Raw genomic sequence first — 17,699 nt, 5'->3', positions numbered from 1 at the left:
TCAACCACTTTTATGTCCCGGCCGGGTTGGCTGGGACCCGTTTTCCTACCGGATCGGGGCAAATCCTTCATGGAAAGGGTCTTACCGAACTTCTCGATAATATTTTTGACACTGGTGTGGTTCACTTTCACCCGTTTTACAATTTCGTTGTACGTGACACCACTTTCTGAGCACCAAGTGTGCAGAATTTTCTTTCGCGTTTCCGGATCAATTCGACTCATCATTCAAACGATAAACCGTACCGAAACCAATCGATTGCGCAGCTGTTATTGATAAGTAAACAAACATGTCACCGCAAAACACGCTGCAAAAAATTAAGCCATTTCAGAGTAATAACTGTTTGAATGTTGCTAACTACTTATCGATACACTCCTCCTCCGATCCTCCATAAGGACTGGCGAGGGTATCATGCCTTTGTTGGATTTAGTAATATTATTCTAGTTTTTCAAAGATTTTCCGTCACGGTGTCTTCTGATATATAATTAGATTCTCAAAAGCCTTCTGTGTTCAAAATTTTTTTTAAGTCTTCCGGAGTGTTTTGAGGTTTACTGAATAGTTTTCCGTTGTCATAAAAGAAATCTTCGGAAAATTTCAAACCTGCTCTGAAAGTTTTGATATTCAAACCATATGATCACTGAATTTCGTCGTAGATATTTCAAAACTTGAACATTTTAGGATCAGGGTTTGAAGTTCAAACCGTGGATCTGAAATTATTTGTCTTTGCACGTGAATGATGCTGTAATTGAAAAAATGACCTTTCATTATTCCCACTCTATCATTGATTACTTGCCATCCACTCAACCATTATTCTATTTATACTAGTGGTAATGATAGTTATTTTAGCCTTGTTCTTAAGACGCTACTCATCTCACATATCTGAATGAAGATAATCGTATCGAAGCTGCGAGTTTGTAGCTCGCCGTGCGGTACTGAATCGCACCCTGGGAGGCCAACCAAATTAAAGTTCCTTATTCTAAGCTTCCAATTTCAGTACTCTTCCGATTGTCTAGATTGTGTGTTTCAAATAGCTTGTTAGTCGTACTCCCACTCTCTGTTTGCCGGTGGATCTGCGTGAGAGGTGGTTTCTTTGTTTTCCGCAATCACGAGCCCACGCAGATAATTTAAGCCAGCTTATTTCAAGTGTTTCGTTTATTATGCTTATGACGTATATATTTTTGATTTCTACTCGCATTTCGGGAGAATTATCCCAATATTTATAGTGTCACAGCTTTTGAAAATCGCACATTTAAAAAATAAGGAGCCAATCGAATCGAGGTTATGTGCGATTGTTCCTAGGCCAATATTGTTCAATCACTTTTACGGCGGTTTGATTAACGAATAGTTTCACCTTGTTGAAAAGAGAAAGTTTCCCACCCGACGAAAGTATGCCGGTCGGTTTGATGGTGTTGGTGATTGCGTATGTTGTTGTTTTTTTTTTCTTCTTCTTTTATGCAAGAGCAGCGTTACTTCACCACTCAGGTTCGGAATGACGGGAGTAATTAACATACGAGCACCTCTTCGCATCCCCAGTCGCAGTGGCAGTCGGCTCAAGGTTCATCGCAGTTTTTTTTATGCAATCGCAACTTGTTTCGCAGAGAAAGAATGACGTTCAACATGGAGCTCCAAGCTCCAACATTACCGTCAGAGCATGAATTGAACTTGTTTTGATTTTGAATCCGTTTAGTGCAATCAACCGAGACCGTACATTTTTTAGTCTAACAAGAAGTATTGGCGACTATTCAACGTAACCCAGAACGATAGTATCATCGAATGAACAAAAGTTTCAAAACGTATTCAAATGAATTGAAACCAGTTCTTTTGTTTTGAACAGTTCTAATGTAAAATTTGAAACTGGTCTACAATTTTGCTTGCTGTTCAATTTTGTTCAACGTTTGACTCTCTCTCATACCCCTAAACGAGTACAAAAGATCGTAGGAATGGCGAAGAATGTAACGTCTCATGGACTAATTGCTTTGAGTGCTTTTCCACAAAATAGCTCAGGAATCAGAACGTTCCGAAAAAGTGCGATTTCGAGTTTTCAACAAAAAATCATAAATGAAACGCATTTGGCCACACTTATCTAACTTCTTGAAAATCTCTGATTTCAACAAATTAAAAGTACTAGTTTTAAAACAATTGATCCCCTTATCAAAATAGAAAATACGCGACATCAGGCGAGTGGGTAATGTTAGGGACAAGACTGAAGGACGTGAATACAAACAAAACTGACATGCTTTTTCCACACCTCTGAGTAAAAATAATCGTTTATATTAGTTGATTGATTATGTGAATTTTACAACTATTACTGCTTCACTTCTAGAATTGTAACGAAGCATCTACAACAAAGTATTACTGGAACTGAATTCGGAACCTGAAACTTTCTAAAAGAATGAGAATTCCAAACTCAAATTAAGGCACTAAATTCTGTTCCAAAATCTAGCCAAGGAATCAGCTCCAAAAATCTAGCTCCAGAATCTAGACTTACCTTTTGAACCCGTATTCTGGAACTAAATTATAAAACTTAAGTTCAAATTTCAGGTGAAATTTCGTTCCAAAATTCAGTTCCAGAATCCCATCCAAGTGAGGCTTTACAAGTGAATGATAGCACAACTTGTGCGTTTGAGGTCTGTTTTAGGTGCTACTGGTTGAAGGTGACCGCTCATTGTTTCCGAATGTCTGAGAAAACTTGATTTTTGAGTTGTGGTTATCTCACTCTGTTGAAAATTTTATCATATATACCCTGATCATATTTCTGACAGCATGGAGAAAAGATTATGTTGTTGCGTTCAATGCAACTCGAGATATTTACGACTAAGTTCTACCAATTCTTTCACAATGTGAATTTTGATAAGGCTCCCCATAGACGTATACGTATTCCTGACCTGAAAGTAAGTTCGGAACTCGGGTGCACCAGAAAAGATACGGAATTCAGTTCCAAAAATCAATTCAAAATTCGGCTCCCGAGTCTACATCCAGTATTCAGCAGCTAAATGTGATTTGCGCCCAAATGAGCGCACGACCGTTCATATTTTTACTTTATATCAACGATACAGGAGCAATTGGATAACTTGACTAATTGGTGTTATATCAACAGAATGGTTTTGAATGCCACTAAATGTTTAGTAATTTCTTTTAGTCGTAAACAGTCTTCAGTCGAGTTTAACTATGATATTTCTCAAACTATACTCGAACGCAGATCATCGGTGAAAATCTGGGTGTCTCTTCTAGATTCTGAGGCGAATTTCAATGAGCATATTGTATTTACTATCTCCAAAGGCTCCAAGCAGTTAGGATTAATTTTAAACGTAACTAACGTCTTTGAACATGTACCTTACCTTACCTAACACTTATAGGCCTTGGGTGTCCTTTGCTGTATCAAGAATACGTATCCACATTACTCGGTCCATGGCTGCTCGTCGTCAGCCGCTCAAGGCATGGACGCTTCTGAAATCACCCTCCACTTAATCGATCCACCTTGCTCGCTGCGTCCTCTTCTTCTTGTACCAGTCGGATTAGATTCAAGAACCATTTTCACTGGGCTGTCGTCCAACATCCTTATGACATGCCCAGCCCATCGTAGACGTCCGATTTTAGCTACCCGTTCGATGGGTGGTTCATACGCCGTCTCCACGTTCCGTCTTCCATCTGCACTCCGCCATAGATGGTCCTCAGTACCTTTCTTTCAAAAACATTCCCTGCCAAAATACGTCTCTGAATTTCTCTGCTGGTGTCATTATCGGCGGTCACCAGTGTGCCCAAATACACAAACTCGTCAACCACCTCGATATCGTCACCGTCTTTCAATATTCGTGGTGGGAGGCGTAGTGTTTCTTCTCTAGAGCCTCTTCCTCTCATTTATTTTGTTTTTGACGCATTTATGGCCAGCCCGATACGCCTAGCTTCAGCTTTCAGTCCGATGTAGGTTTCCGTCATCTTCTCATGGTTACGTGTTACAATATCAATATCGTCAGCGAAGCCAAAAAGTAGTACGGACTTTCGGAAGATCGTGCCACTCGTGTCGATCATCGCTCTTCGAATCACACCTTCCAGGGCAATATTGAACAAGATACAAGAAAGTCCATCACCTTGACGTAGTCCTCTACGAGATTCGAAGGAACTCAAGAGCGTCCCAGATACTCGGACTCGCGTCAGTTTATCCGTGAAACCATATTCGTGCATTATCTGCCATAGCTGTTCTCGATCGATTGTGTCGTATGCCGCTTTGAAGTCAATGAATAGGTGATGCGTGGGTACATTGTATACACGACACTTCTGGAGTCTTATCGCGAATATGTTTTGCATTTTATTCAATTGAATCGAATTTGATTTTTGTTGTATTTCCTCTTTTTTTGTAGATTCTACAAATGAAAGATGCAATCAACGCAGCTCGCCGCCTCACCGCAAGATCAGCCGCAGTATGCGACGGATCCGCTAGCGATTGACGAGTCCGTGCAACAACAGGAACCGCTGAACCAATCAAACTGTGCCGAAACCGAGACGCACACATCTGGGCAATCTCCCCAGCTATCGGAAGTTGCTCCACCACAATCAAATGCTCAAAATGAACCCGCTCCCGCAGCAATTACGTTCGCTGACGATCCACCAAAGGCAACGCCTATTCCAACGGATGGAGCCGTCGGGTCACCTACAAAGGAAGACGTCAAATCAACCAATTTTTCCATCGTAGATCCGTCGAACAGGACAGATCCGGCAACTTTGAATAACGAAGCAGTTACTGAGGATTTAAGTTCGCAGAAAACTGCAACATCATCGTCACATTCAACAGCCGGCGAAAAGGTGGTGGAACCCAAAGAGATTGGAAGCAGTAGTTGTAACAGGACGGAATCAACAGTTCCGAGTGCGGACACTTCGACAGTTACTCATTCAAATACGGCTGCTGCCGAAGAATCTGAAGCGGATGGTGCTAAAAGTGCCGAACCAAACAATGACGTACCGACGAGTAGTAGTAGTAGTAGTGGTAGTACTAGCGGTAGTGGTAGTAGTGCTAACGTTAGTAATGGTAACAGCAATAGCAACAGTTTCATCGGCGTTAAAAGCGCCGTCACTAGTGATAATAGAATAAAAATCAATGGAATCAGTGATCTTAGCATACTCGATGTTACCGAAGGTAACGACGACGAGATTGAGGTGAAAGTTGAAGGTGGCAGTCTCATGCATAAGGTGATCAAATTCTCGCTCCTCAATGGAATGCAAGATAGCACCAAAAGATTGGAAAATAGTAGATTGATAATGAGCGGAGTGAGCAGTACTAACGGGGAGGCAACGTTGGCTACGACTTCGTCCCTTACCAGAGGTTCCCTCGGTGGAGGTCCTCTGAGACAGGATGATAAGGCGAAAGAGGAAGGTTTCAAAGGTGGTACGTTGGAAAACAAAACGACACCTCCCGCGTGTTCCAGTGTGCGACCGGATTCTTTGGAACCAAGTTCCTCGTTTAGCAACAGCAGCAACAGTAGTGATAGTAGCAGCAACTTAAAAAGTAGTGAAAATACCGAGTTGCGACCCAATCGGACAGAAGAATCTAGCAACCGACTACGAAATTCTACCGACAGTAAAATTAGTGGCAGTGGTAACGAATCAGTGCATGAAGAAAGTGTTAGTGATACTTACAGCCGAAGTGCTTCGTTAGACTTTCGGGAATGGCCCAAGTCATCCACTACCTCGGTACCGACGGTAGCGGCATCTACTCCGTGCACGAGTGCTCCAACGACTGCCTCTTCGATAGATCTATCAAAAACAAACAAAGAGACTGATCTTCCAACAAGTGCACCCAGTCCGCCCCCCAAGCGTTCGAAGGCAATGTACTACGCCGAACTGCCAGATTTTAGCAAGCCAGTTCTCACGGCACCAAACAACTTGTTGATGACTCCAACTCCAACTTCGACAGTACCAGGTCGGGATTGCAGTTTCTCCTCTACCAAAAGCCTTAGTCAGTTACAGATGAAGACTCCGGATTTTAGTCGAATTATGCCAGCTTCGAGTGTTCCTCATTCTAGTAGTTCCAGTATTCCAGTGGTGTCTACCTCGGCCGTAGCGATATCGACCACTACCTCGCGATCGCACGAACTGCAGATAGCCAACCCAGATTTCTCCAGAAGTTTTAGTAGCAAATCTCACCATTCGGCACCACCGCCGGTAACGCCGACAACGAGAGCGGATGCCACGTATTTAAATCAAGCTACATTCGCCGAGATAAGCAAGAAGCGAAACTACATCAGTGACTTGCAGCTCAAAAATCCACCACGCCAAGAAGTGATAACACATCCCCACTCAAGTGTTGTGAAGGGACCAATCAATCAATCGCCAGGCCCTAGTCTAAGCAACTACCGTATCGACAAACCACAGAGCGGTGCAAAACCGTACCCGCCAAGTTTGTATCGACAGGAAATGCAACTGGAAGAACCGAAAGCTCATGTCATACACAAATCTCCATCTGCTAGTTTACCAGAAGCAGCTGGAAAAACTTGGAATCCAGCTCATGAGTTAAATTCAAAGCCGTACCCTCAATCAAATGACAAACATAGATACACTCAGCAGTATCCAACATCTGGCCAGAAGGGCCCTCCACCACTGACTAGCGAACCACCGTCTCACATTTACCCTGAGTATGGTCATCCATATCCACCTCCAACCGGTAAGGGCAAAGAGTCCATTCCGGCATCACAAAGTTCGGCTGCGCATCCCGGTGGAATCATAGTAAACAACGTAAAACCATACTATCCGGAACCTCACCAGTCGCTTCCAAAATCTAAAGAACCTGACTTCCGACTAGAACACAAGGAAAAACAACTGCGCCAGGAAGGGACCATCATAACGCTGAAATCGAACGAGAGTAGACCTCCTGTGAACCATCCCCAATCGACGCTTATGCATCCTCAATCATCTCAGAGCTACCATCCACCACCGAGATCGAGATCACCATCCGTGGATCAACGGGAAGCTCAGATGATGGCCTCATCCCAGGAAATACTGTATCGAGATTTCAAGTTGAAACAATCTTATGAGATGCCTCCACAATCAGCTGTCCGAGCTTCAGCGATGGGCAGGCCCTTAGAAGAGTCCCGATGCCCCCGACCTACTGAATCCACGGCCCGAGAACGATCACCGTATGATCCGTACTATCGCGGTTCTCATTCGGCTGTTCAAACGCCACCCTCAAAGTACTATACCCTACCGGATCATCACAAGCAACCGATCAGCCCAGCTTCGTCAGCTGCTTCTTCACCAACGCCAATGGTCAATTCTCAAAATCGAAGTCCTGCCCCAATACCACCTCAAAAACTACAGCAAATGGGAGGAATGCATCCCCCTTCAGGATGGCCTAGTCAGAGTCGAGTGATCGCTAGTCCACATGGAGGTAGTGCCAATTCTTCCCCTTTATCGGTGCCTTCATCAGTAAGTCCAAACCATTTCATGCATCAGAAGAACTCACCAAGTCCGGTGAACTCATACGGAATGCAGCCGGGTCCGAGTCACGGGTACAAATCGCCAAGCCCCTCGTCTTCATCGTCTTCACCTTATGGTGGTAGTGCAAGTGCTGGTACGGCCGGGAATTCGATTACAAAATATACTCAGTATTATCCTGGTTCGAGTGGTGAAAGAGTGGTCAGCATAGAAATCGACAAAGAAAGTTATAAACCGGGCTTTAAAAGTTTAGACTACAACATGGAACAAAAATTCGCCGAAGTCTACCAGGCACATCAGATGAAGGAGAAGCATGCAACTTCTGCAAAACCTGTGGATCCTTACAAGGGACATCCTTACCCTGGGAGCAGCACTGAATATCCACGACATCCCGCTGACCCAGGTGGACAACACCCTTCATATAAACCGGCAGAACACAAACCTCAAGAACCGTATTACGAAGAGTACAGTAGAGTCCGAGCGGCGTCAATGTCTGCACCATCAGCACCGAGTACCACCGCACGATACACCCACAGCCAGGAGAATCTCAATCACTACCAACAATACCAATATCCACCTCGAAACAATCCGGATGTGGACATTCGCAAGTCGGATCCACAGCTCTATAAACCCACAAATCGTGATCCATCACCGGCTCAACGATACGCTTCCAGTGAAAGTTTGTATAATTCCTCGAAGCAGTCGGTCTATCCACCAAATCAAGCGAGTTCGACAAAACCACCATCTCATCATCCCGGGTATCCTCCTCCTAGTGGTAACGAAAGCCTAAATTCATCAACACAGTACAGCATACCATCCAGTAAAAGTTCCTATTCAAGTTCTCCGTACGATCGGTCTTCCGAAAAGCAACAACCATCTGTGATAAGTAATAACTACAGTCAAGAACGGGCTGGACCTCGTACGTCGTATCCTGAACAACGATCGCATCCACCAATGGAGAACTATCCGGCAGGTCACCATTACCCACCAGAACCACAGATGAAAGCTGCTTCTTCACAGCCTTATCCTCATCAACACACCGTTCATCCAACGAGCCCATCTACCAGCAGAGATCCTGCTGGATGGCACTATCAACAAACTCATCAACCCCCAGCCCCGCAACCGGGTCCTTCTGGGCACGGTTCCGAAAGGATGCCCATGAGTCGTGATGATCGTCACAATCCCGTTATACAACCTCCTATAACTAAGAACATACCGGTAAAGGTAATTGCTACAGCAAACGCAGCACCAACAGTGGCATCGTCAACAACCGTGGCACCAGCTACCAGTACTACAAAAAGAGAATCACCTTTGGATTTGTCCGTAAAAACAGTGAAAACCAAAGCCGATTCAACAGCCAGCGATGATTACGCGCACTCCAATCGTAACCGAGAGGTCGTTCCACGAGTAAACTTCAGTCCAAACTTTAAGAAGCATATTCCGGAACGGCACCCGGTTGATAATCGGCCACTAGCGCCAACTCAAGCACAATCCTATCTTCCGTTTCCTTCGCGGGAACCAATTTCACCACATCAGCATGCTTTGCAACAGCCTGCCTCTTCATCGAAATCTTCGCCTGCACCGAGTTCTCAACTGGAACATCAACCGATTGCGAATCTCGCTATACCTCCCGGGTATGACAAACGAACCGATGCCTACATGTCTGCAAATTACCGAGCAGTTGGTGGCTCCGGTGAAGGATCCGTCTCACGTCTACCACAAGAAAGTATCCCGTATCCTGCTACATCGACGAGGCCTGGTCCTACTGAATATAGAGAACATTCAGTTCCATACGGAATACCGCCTGGAGCGTATCCTCATCGAATGCCTACTACCGGTATACCGGCTCCTCAACATCCATATCAACAACCCGGTTCATCATCAAAACCTGACCCGTACTACCCAAACAATAACAAAACAACTTCTTCGGCGAGCAGTAGGAGCGTCTACTACCCACCACATGAAGTTGGTCGAACCTCTAGCAAACACCCGGGAGCCCCTCAAAAACCAACCATGAACGATCCCCGCATCGAAGATCGCAAATTTGTAGAGAGCATGCTGAAAAAGCAAACATCTCCATCGGCCGAAGTGATCGCAGATCTGCAAGCCGGAAAATTTTCCACCAGGATTCCATCCGCACTGGCACCGGCCAAGAAACGTGTTGCCGAATCTGTTCCCAAAACGTCCCCCACAAAGGTGTCTCGTGTTGAAGAATCGAATCTTCACCGACCGTACGACAACAATAACTACCGTCATCCACCGTTTCCGGTGCCGGCTGCACCTCGAGACTACTATCCCGTGCCCATCAAGCTAGAACCGGCGAGTCCCCAACCAGCCGGTGTTTATTACAGTGATAAACGTTCTGAAGGACCTTCAATAACTCGTGGTGTTCTAACAACTGCACCAAGTAATGTTTCACCAGCGGCACCTACTCATTCAGTGCTCCAACCGAACGTTCAACAGAACATCCGTCAAGTGGACCCACATCCGTCGGTTATTACAAGTTATCAATCGAGTAAACCACCACCACCACAAGAAGTGCACAGACCACGTGGTGACGAATCATCACAGCAGAGAGACTACCGACCTTCATATGGTCAGTCTGAGAATCGACAGTTTTACCCGAAACAGCCGGAGCCCTTTCGTCAAGGCCACGGTGATCCGAAGTACTACGGATCATCGGTAGACAAATCATCTTGTACACCCGATCAAAACAACTACCAGCAATCACCGTCAACTATAGTGATGCATTCTCATATTCAGTACAGTGGTCAACCCCCCGTCCCTTATAAGCAAGCGGAACCACAACCACAACCAACAGCACGGCCAGAGTCCTACTGCAGTCCACCAAATCACGTAGTTCGCTCGCCTAGCATTGTGGAAAATAACCACAGCAAATCACAGGAAAATATCCCACATACTCTCGCCGAACCACTAAAATGTACGCCCCCGCTTCTACACTCCAGTCAGGAATCGTTAAGCCAGGCATCGTCTGCTCCGTCTCCACAACAACACCGTGGAGTAGATCAGTCCGTAATATCCAAGCTGCGCACAAGCCTAGAACAGAAAGAACGCAACAACCAGCTAAGGAAACAACCCAGCTCAGAAATGTCCGAAGAAGATGCCAAACCAGTGGACGTCAGTTCGTTTCCGCCATCGCACTTTCGTTCCAAAGGTGCCATGAAAGCGTACACACCGATTCCGGCTTTCGACATGACACCTTCGACACCTCAGCCAACAACAACGCAAAGCAACGACTCACCATCGGTGCGTCAACCAAGTCCGGTGAAATCCGAACCGGTCGACATCCCGGAAGAACCGATCGAACCTCCGCCGGATATAGAGGGTACGGCCGCATTAGACATTCTGGATTGGGGTAGTGCCTGTAACGAATTCGTCGAGCAGCTACAGACTGGAAAGAAACGGGGCCGACGGAAACGTAGCACCATCGTAAAACGAGAAAACGAATCTTCTACGGGACACGATGGATTTCATACGGATTTACCAGGAATGGCCAGTAGTACACTGGCTGATGTCCCACAGGAAGTGCTAATATCGGCTGCTCAAGAAATGACGGGGGACTTCTCCAGCTCTAGTGATGAGGATAAGCCGCTGCATTTACTGAAACAGCAGCAGCCGAATTCGACTGAAGAGCTGAAGGAAGAGGATCCACTGCAGGGGATAAGAAATTCAACGATGGAAAAACTGTCGGAGAAGATCGCTCGTAATATCAGGGATAAACAACGTTTGGAGCTAGAACAACGACATGAAGCCAAACTCGGTCGATCGAGTAGCTCGGACAGTGAATCGGACACCAGGAGAGTGGTGCAACGTTCGAAATTGAGAGCCAGAAAGCTGCGACATCGATCCAGTGTGCCGTTAAAGTTGTCTGACGTGAACACCGATGGAGAAGATGAGGAAGATGAGGAGGAAGGAGCACGAGATCTGCGAAAGCGGAAAAAGGTAGAACAGACATCGTCAGAATCAGAAGGAACGAATGTGAAACGGATGAGCAGATGTCAGTCGCAAATCAAACAAGACAACGGAAGTGATTTAAGTTCGGATGAAGAAGATCCCAAGAAGCGATCCAATAATATTAAAGATAGAGCTCCGGAATCTAAGAGCAAACTTGTCGGTCAAGGTGCTCCGTCTGACAGTGACGGTAACGATGTCAAGCCGAAGGAGTCGGTCAACGGAAAGAAGAATCGAGAAGCTGAAGCTCAGTTCAGTGGAAACGAGTCGGAGAAAAGTGATAAAGATAGGAAAAAGGGCGTAAAAAAGCTGGTAAAAACACGGTCCAAAACGAAAGTGGTAGAAGAATCCTCGGAAAGTTCAAAGTCTTCAGTTGAGGAACTCGAAACGATGACGAGATCGAAAAGTAAACTGGAACTGGAGAAACGCCGATCAAACAGTAAAGTGTTGAGAAACGATAAAATCATAGAAAATTTCGTTAAAGAACGCAAGAAACCGGAAAGTGTAACACCTCAGAAAGGCAGGAAAGGTGCTGTCAACGCAAAACTGGAGGCTACTAAGAAAAGAATTCTCGATAGTGACTCGGACTGCAAATCAGTTGGCAATAAGAAACGTACCAGGAAAGTATCCAAACTACAGACTACCTCCACGTCAAGCAGTTCCGAGGAAAGCGACGCTGAAACCGTCTCGGAACGGTTGCGTTCCAGAAAGCAACAGAAATGCTCGGAAACCTCGGCGCCTTCGTCTAGTTCCAAAAAAGGGAACAACCTGGAGAGCAGAACACCAGCAAAGCAATCGGCCTCAGTGGAAAAGAAAACGTCTACGAAATCGGAACCACAGAAGAAACGGGGACGTCAAGCGAAAAAAACTTCCAAAGATTGTGCAACAGAGAATACAAGTGAGAATTTTTATCCCGGCTGGGAGAAGGAGCTCTATGAGTTTAAAAGATCCCTGAAGGTGCCGCCACAGTTGATTATGATCGGAGGACGCCAGTATGTTCACAGAATCTCCGCCTCCCTGCCGGATTTGGATTCACATCACAGTGATGAGTCGGAAACATTTTCGGAAATCGTACGGAAAATTAACCAGAAAGATGCTTCTACGGGGAAAAAGGTCAAAACCAAGGCGGCTTCGAAACATGCAAGTAAAAATGTACTTCTGTCGAACAAAGAATTGCAGGAAGAAAAGAAAAAGATCGACGATAACAAAAAGTTTTCGTCTATCATTGAGATTCTTCACGAGAGAATTCTGCGGCACGTGAAACTAGCGAAAGCCAAAAAATCGAAAACTACCAACGAGAAGGAATCATCAAAACCCAAACCGGAATTTGAGCTGCTTCCAACGCCTGGAGCGGAGAGTGAAGCACTGTTCAACCGGAAGAAGAAATCTCTGTTCGATACGGCGATCATGAAATCCCGTACCCGTACTGAGCAAAAAGTTATGCAAAGCAAGGAAATCATCCGGGAGGTTTTCGGAGGAGAAGATGAACGACCGCAGTCCGCTCCACCTCTCGGATGTATGCCTCAACTGAAGAACGTAACCTACGATGAAATGTACAACGAAATGCTGTCGAAAAGTAACAACGTCGCTACATTTCTGGCACAGAAGAAAGCTCAAGAGGAAAAGGCTCGATCGCAGTCACTGGGGCTGCCGGGGTCTTCGACGAAGGTAAAAATCGAAGATCTAGACGACGAAACCCAGGACAGTGTACTGAAGGAACTGGGACGTGTTACCGGGGAGGAATGCGACACTCCTTCGGTAGCGGGATCCGAACGGGATCTGGCAACGCCGGTTTCGTTCAAAAGTGCTGGAAAGAAAAAGTCCCACAAGAGTAGACGAAAAGGGAGTTCTGGCTTCGATTACATCCGGAAAAAGAAGAAACCTCAGCCAACGAACGAGAACAGCACCCTGATAGTGCCGAAAAAGAAGGTCACCTCAGTGTTTGAGAATCTAGTGTCGAAAGATGAGACGCACATCAGCAAGGAAATCCGTAGTTGGGTGTTGAACAAAGGCGTGGGCGAAAGTGTGATGCACAAGGCAGCTAGACTAGGATACACGGTAATCAATAAATGATTAGTTTTTTTTTCTACTCAATATATAATCGAATAAAACTGTTACAGGACGTGATTGTCTATTGTCTCGAGCGTCTGGAAATGGATCCCGACTTGAAGGATAACGCAGGATACACTCCACTGCACGAGGCCTGTGCCAAGGGACATCTGGACATTTGCAACTATCTGCTACAGTATGGAGCTAGTCATTCGGAAACAGCACCGTCCGGAGTTCGCCCACTACACGAAGCTGTTGAGAATTCGTTCATCGAAGTTGTCCGACTGCTGCTAGCATTCGGGGCCGATCCAATGCTGGCGACATATGCCGGACAAACACCGATTCAACTGGCGGAGAACAACGAAATGGCACTGTTTCTGGAGAATCATTTGTACGACATTCAAAGTATGAGCCCATTGAAGACCGCTTGGAGAATGGATGGACCATGGAAGACCCATGGTGCGTGAGCTATTCAAACAATTTTGAGAAAACTTTACTTTTAATTGCTTTGATTGACACATTTTAGATCCGGAAGAAAGTGGCTGCCACATCTTTGCTGATATTCCTGGTTTTTCGGATGATGAGAACCTCCAGAACAGTTCGACTACAACGGAACGCTCGACGCTGAGTAGTTCTACTGGACCGGATGGTGTTGATAGTCAGCCGCAGCCGGTTCGTCTACCTCCTCCTCCACCACCTCCGTTGCCACCCGCACCGCAGGTGACACCGAAAAAATGCGACTCCAACTCCAACATTATGAACTTTGAGGTTAAGCTGGAACCAGACTCGATAGAACAGAAGTACAAAGACTGCGCGGTGGTTCTAAATGACATTCACGATTTGAACAACGAACAAATAATGCCGGCCGGGTCGAACTACGTCAATGGTCAAATGCAGAAAATGAAATTCGAACGCAACTGTCCTAACAACAATTGCGACCAAAACAGCAACGGTGTTGCGCGGTTCGACGAAAGCGACGATGAGGACGATTTTCTGTTTGAATACGAAGAAGCGGATCGACCACTGCCGCCGCTGTATCTGCTCAAGGATGAATCCGGCGGGGACAAGTGGGTACTGATGACCGATCTGTGCAACTTTTTGAAGCTAAAGTCAAAGGAAGCGGTAATCAAACAGGTAAGCGAGTGAACGATCCGTTGGGTAATTTCAATTTGCTACATGTGTTTGCGTTTTTTCTTTCCAAGATCTGCTCAACAACGACACCCATAACTACGGCCAATAACACTAACGGCACTAGCAACGGTAACGGCAGCCGGGAAATCATTCGAGAGCTCAAAATCGAAGAATTTCTTACGCGTGCAAGCTGTTTGCAGCTACTTTGTGCAGGCGAAAAACTCAACATCAACTCCAACAAAGTCATTCTGGTCAAGTACAACGAGAATGTACGCAATCTGCTGCAGGTGCAAACGATGGTTACCAAAATCTAGAAGAGAAAAACAGAAGAATCAGAACTCTGGAACACGATAAACGAAAACAAAACAAAATATGCCTTAAGAGAAAGGAAAATCAGGGGGGGCGACGATGGTTTAGTTAAAGAAAAAAAAAGAAACCGGAAAGACTTGACCGATAGATAGTGCTGGAAGAGGAACAAAACTTGCTCAGGTTACGATTAGACACACCACCGTGTTTTTCCCTGTTAGGATACTCTAGCTATCAACGAAGAACGTAATTTGGTTCAGTAGCTTCGTTCAGTTTCGGTACCGGAGGCAGCAATCGTCAGAAGAATCGTGTCCGTTTTGTACCTAAGTTCTTTCTATTCCTGCTTTGCGTTTCCACCAACCGAGCATAGACTGAATAGAATAATGACATTTTGAATTAAGCACTTTCAAGTACCGTGCCTTCCTGTGTACGGTTAAAAGATACCGGACATTTTATTTTTTTCCGCAAGACTTACACATCACAATCAAAAAACAAAATTTACAATGGGCGATCAGCGCTTGCTTTGATCGGACAAAACAGAAAGAAAGAAAATATCAAACGATGAAATCTTTCATCGTCATGTTATATTTCAAACTATGAAATATTTCACTTCGTGTGTTCGACACACTAAGAAAATTTTTTCTCGTTTTTATAGCTTCTTATAAACAACAACAAAGAAAAATAGCAATTGTAGCATATGATTTGAATGCCCACGCAAGTGAATCAATAAGTTTGTAATTTTAGTTCAAGTTTCCATTAGTCGAATAAGTGTTAGTTGGTTTGCAACTTAAATCCGTTCTATTAGGTGTGATTCGTTTTGCAAAAAAAAATATTTATTTTAGTTCAAATTGACTTGTTTAGTTAATGTTTATTTTAGTAGTATTACAGCAGTTCGCGGCCGTATTTTTTTTTCATATTGGTAGACGAAAGAGGAATAATTCTGTTTATTAGAAACTAACCGAATCTACTTCTGTTCGTTGAACAATATCTATATGCTAATTTATGTAAAACTAATAGAACTACCCCTGCTGTTGAGTTGTAACCGAACTAAACGCGAACAAATCGTATCTATTGTCACACACATATACACACACACCCACACACTGATATGTGCACTAAGTGCAGAAACTAGGAGTAAATCGTTTAACAATGCTTAACATAATTCTATACTCTAATTGTTATCAGTTTTATAGCGTCGTGCAGCAACTGTATAGAATAAAATTCACTGTATAATGTTTTTTTTTTTAATTTCGAGATCGCAACGGTTGACCAGAGGGCGAAATCCTTTCACTCGACTCTTCGGTTCGGTTTGGAATCCGCGGGATCGCCCAAGGGGACGTTGCTTTTATACCGACTAGGCTTAGGTAACTACTCAAATTGAACGAGACTTGAGATATGATAAAATAAAACAAAACAAAATAAAAGAACGATAATAAATCGACTGGTTGAATGATGGTTTCGCTAAACATTATAATGTAGCTAAAAACAAAACAAAAAAACTGGTGATGGTGATTACGGCGGATCAAGAACGATAGTGACAGATGAACAAAACTCCCGTGCAATCGACTTAGAAGCATTGTACCGATGTTTGCAGGAACCCTTATTGCGATGGAGAGCAAAATACTGAATTATTTAGTTTACGACTGTAGCTGTTAGGAAAAGGAAAGAAAAAAAAGAGAAAAGGAAAAGTGAAATGTCGATAGCGAAAACGAATTCGTTTATGGCTGCAACTGGCTATAAAAATGAAGATTCTATGTAAAATAGAAAGCAAAGAAATGTGATTTTCGCAGAATATACAACTTATTATATTATTACGAATATGAGACAAAAACAAACATAAGAAAATAGTATATTATCATGAAAATAGATTAAAATTGATTACGATTGGATGCGTTAGAACATAATCCGAAAACCCCTTACTTAAACTGTCTTAATTCTATCTATAGAAAATGAGCATGAATTTAGCGAGGCACCTCTCGCCGATGATAACGCAAATAGGTGAATAATTTGTTGCTAATTAGTTACGATAACTTTGAATTTGTTGCTCAATTTTTTTTTAGTTTTTTGAGTACTTCGCTAAGTACTAGAAAAATAAAAATAAAATCGAGCAACAAATTCAAAACTACCGTAACTAATTAGCAACAAATTACTCACTAGGCTCCGATTTGTTTTGAAGCATACTTAGAAGAGGGGCTTCGCTAACTTAATATGAACTCAAACTCAGTACTCCAAAAAATAAAAAAAATAGAGCAACAAATTCAAAATTACCGTAACTAATTAGCAACAAATGATTCAGTAGGGTTCAATTTGTTTTGAAGCATATTTGAAAGGGAGGCTTCGCTAACTTCATATGGACTTAGCGAAGTACTCAAAAAAAATTTAAAAAAATTGAACAACAAATTCAAAATTACCGTAACTAATTAGCAACAAATTATTCACTAGAGTTCAATTTGTTTTGAAGCATATTTGGAAGGGTGGCTTCGCTAACTTCATATAAACTTAGCGAAGTACTCAAAAAAATAAAAAAAAATTGAGCAACAAATTCAAAATTACCGTAACTAATTAGCAAAAAATTATTTACTAGGCTTCGATTTGTTTTGAAGCATATTTGGAAGGGAGGCTTCGCTAACTTCATATGAACTTAGCGAAGTACTCAAAAAAAATTAAAAAAAAATGAGCAACAAATTATTCACCTATTTGCGTTATCATCGGTGAGGGGTGCCTCGCTAAGTTCATGCTCATCTATAGAAAGTATATAGAATTACTGCGAACCCCGAAATTTTAATTAGAACTCCGGAGAGCCCTTTTGATTTATACCA

The 17,699-nt window shown here is 43.8% G+C and overlaps 1 protein-coding gene across 1 annotated transcript in view; it reads left to right on the top strand.

Annotated features, from left to right (window-relative positions):
• LOC131438281 (protein piccolo) overlaps nt 1–16,764 on the top strand; it is a 146,956-nt gene extending 130,192 nt beyond the window's left edge. The window contains exons 4-7 of the mRNA XM_058608169.1: nt 4,356–13,452; nt 13,515–13,902; nt 13,970–14,577; nt 14,646–16,764. Coding sequence (XP_058464152.1) covers nt 4,372–13,452; nt 13,515–13,902; nt 13,970–14,577; nt 14,646–14,888 — 10,320 coding nt within the window. The 5' untranslated portion in view covers nt 4,356–4,371 and the 3' untranslated portion in view covers nt 14,889–16,764. The remainder of the gene's footprint in view (nt 1–4,355; nt 13,453–13,514; nt 13,903–13,969; nt 14,578–14,645) is intronic.
• The last annotated feature ends 935 nt before the right edge of the window (nt 16,765–17,699 follow it).

The sequence above is a fragment of the Malaya genurostris genome, chromosome 3 (genome assembly GCF_030247185.1).
Source record: "Malaya genurostris strain Urasoe2022 chromosome 3, Malgen_1.1, whole genome shotgun sequence".
NCBI classification, from domain to species: Eukaryota; Metazoa; Arthropoda; class Insecta; order Diptera; family Culicidae; genus Malaya; species Malaya genurostris.
The sequence above is the reverse complement of the archived record's forward strand: the minus strand, read 5'-3'. Positions and strand labels throughout refer to the sequence as shown.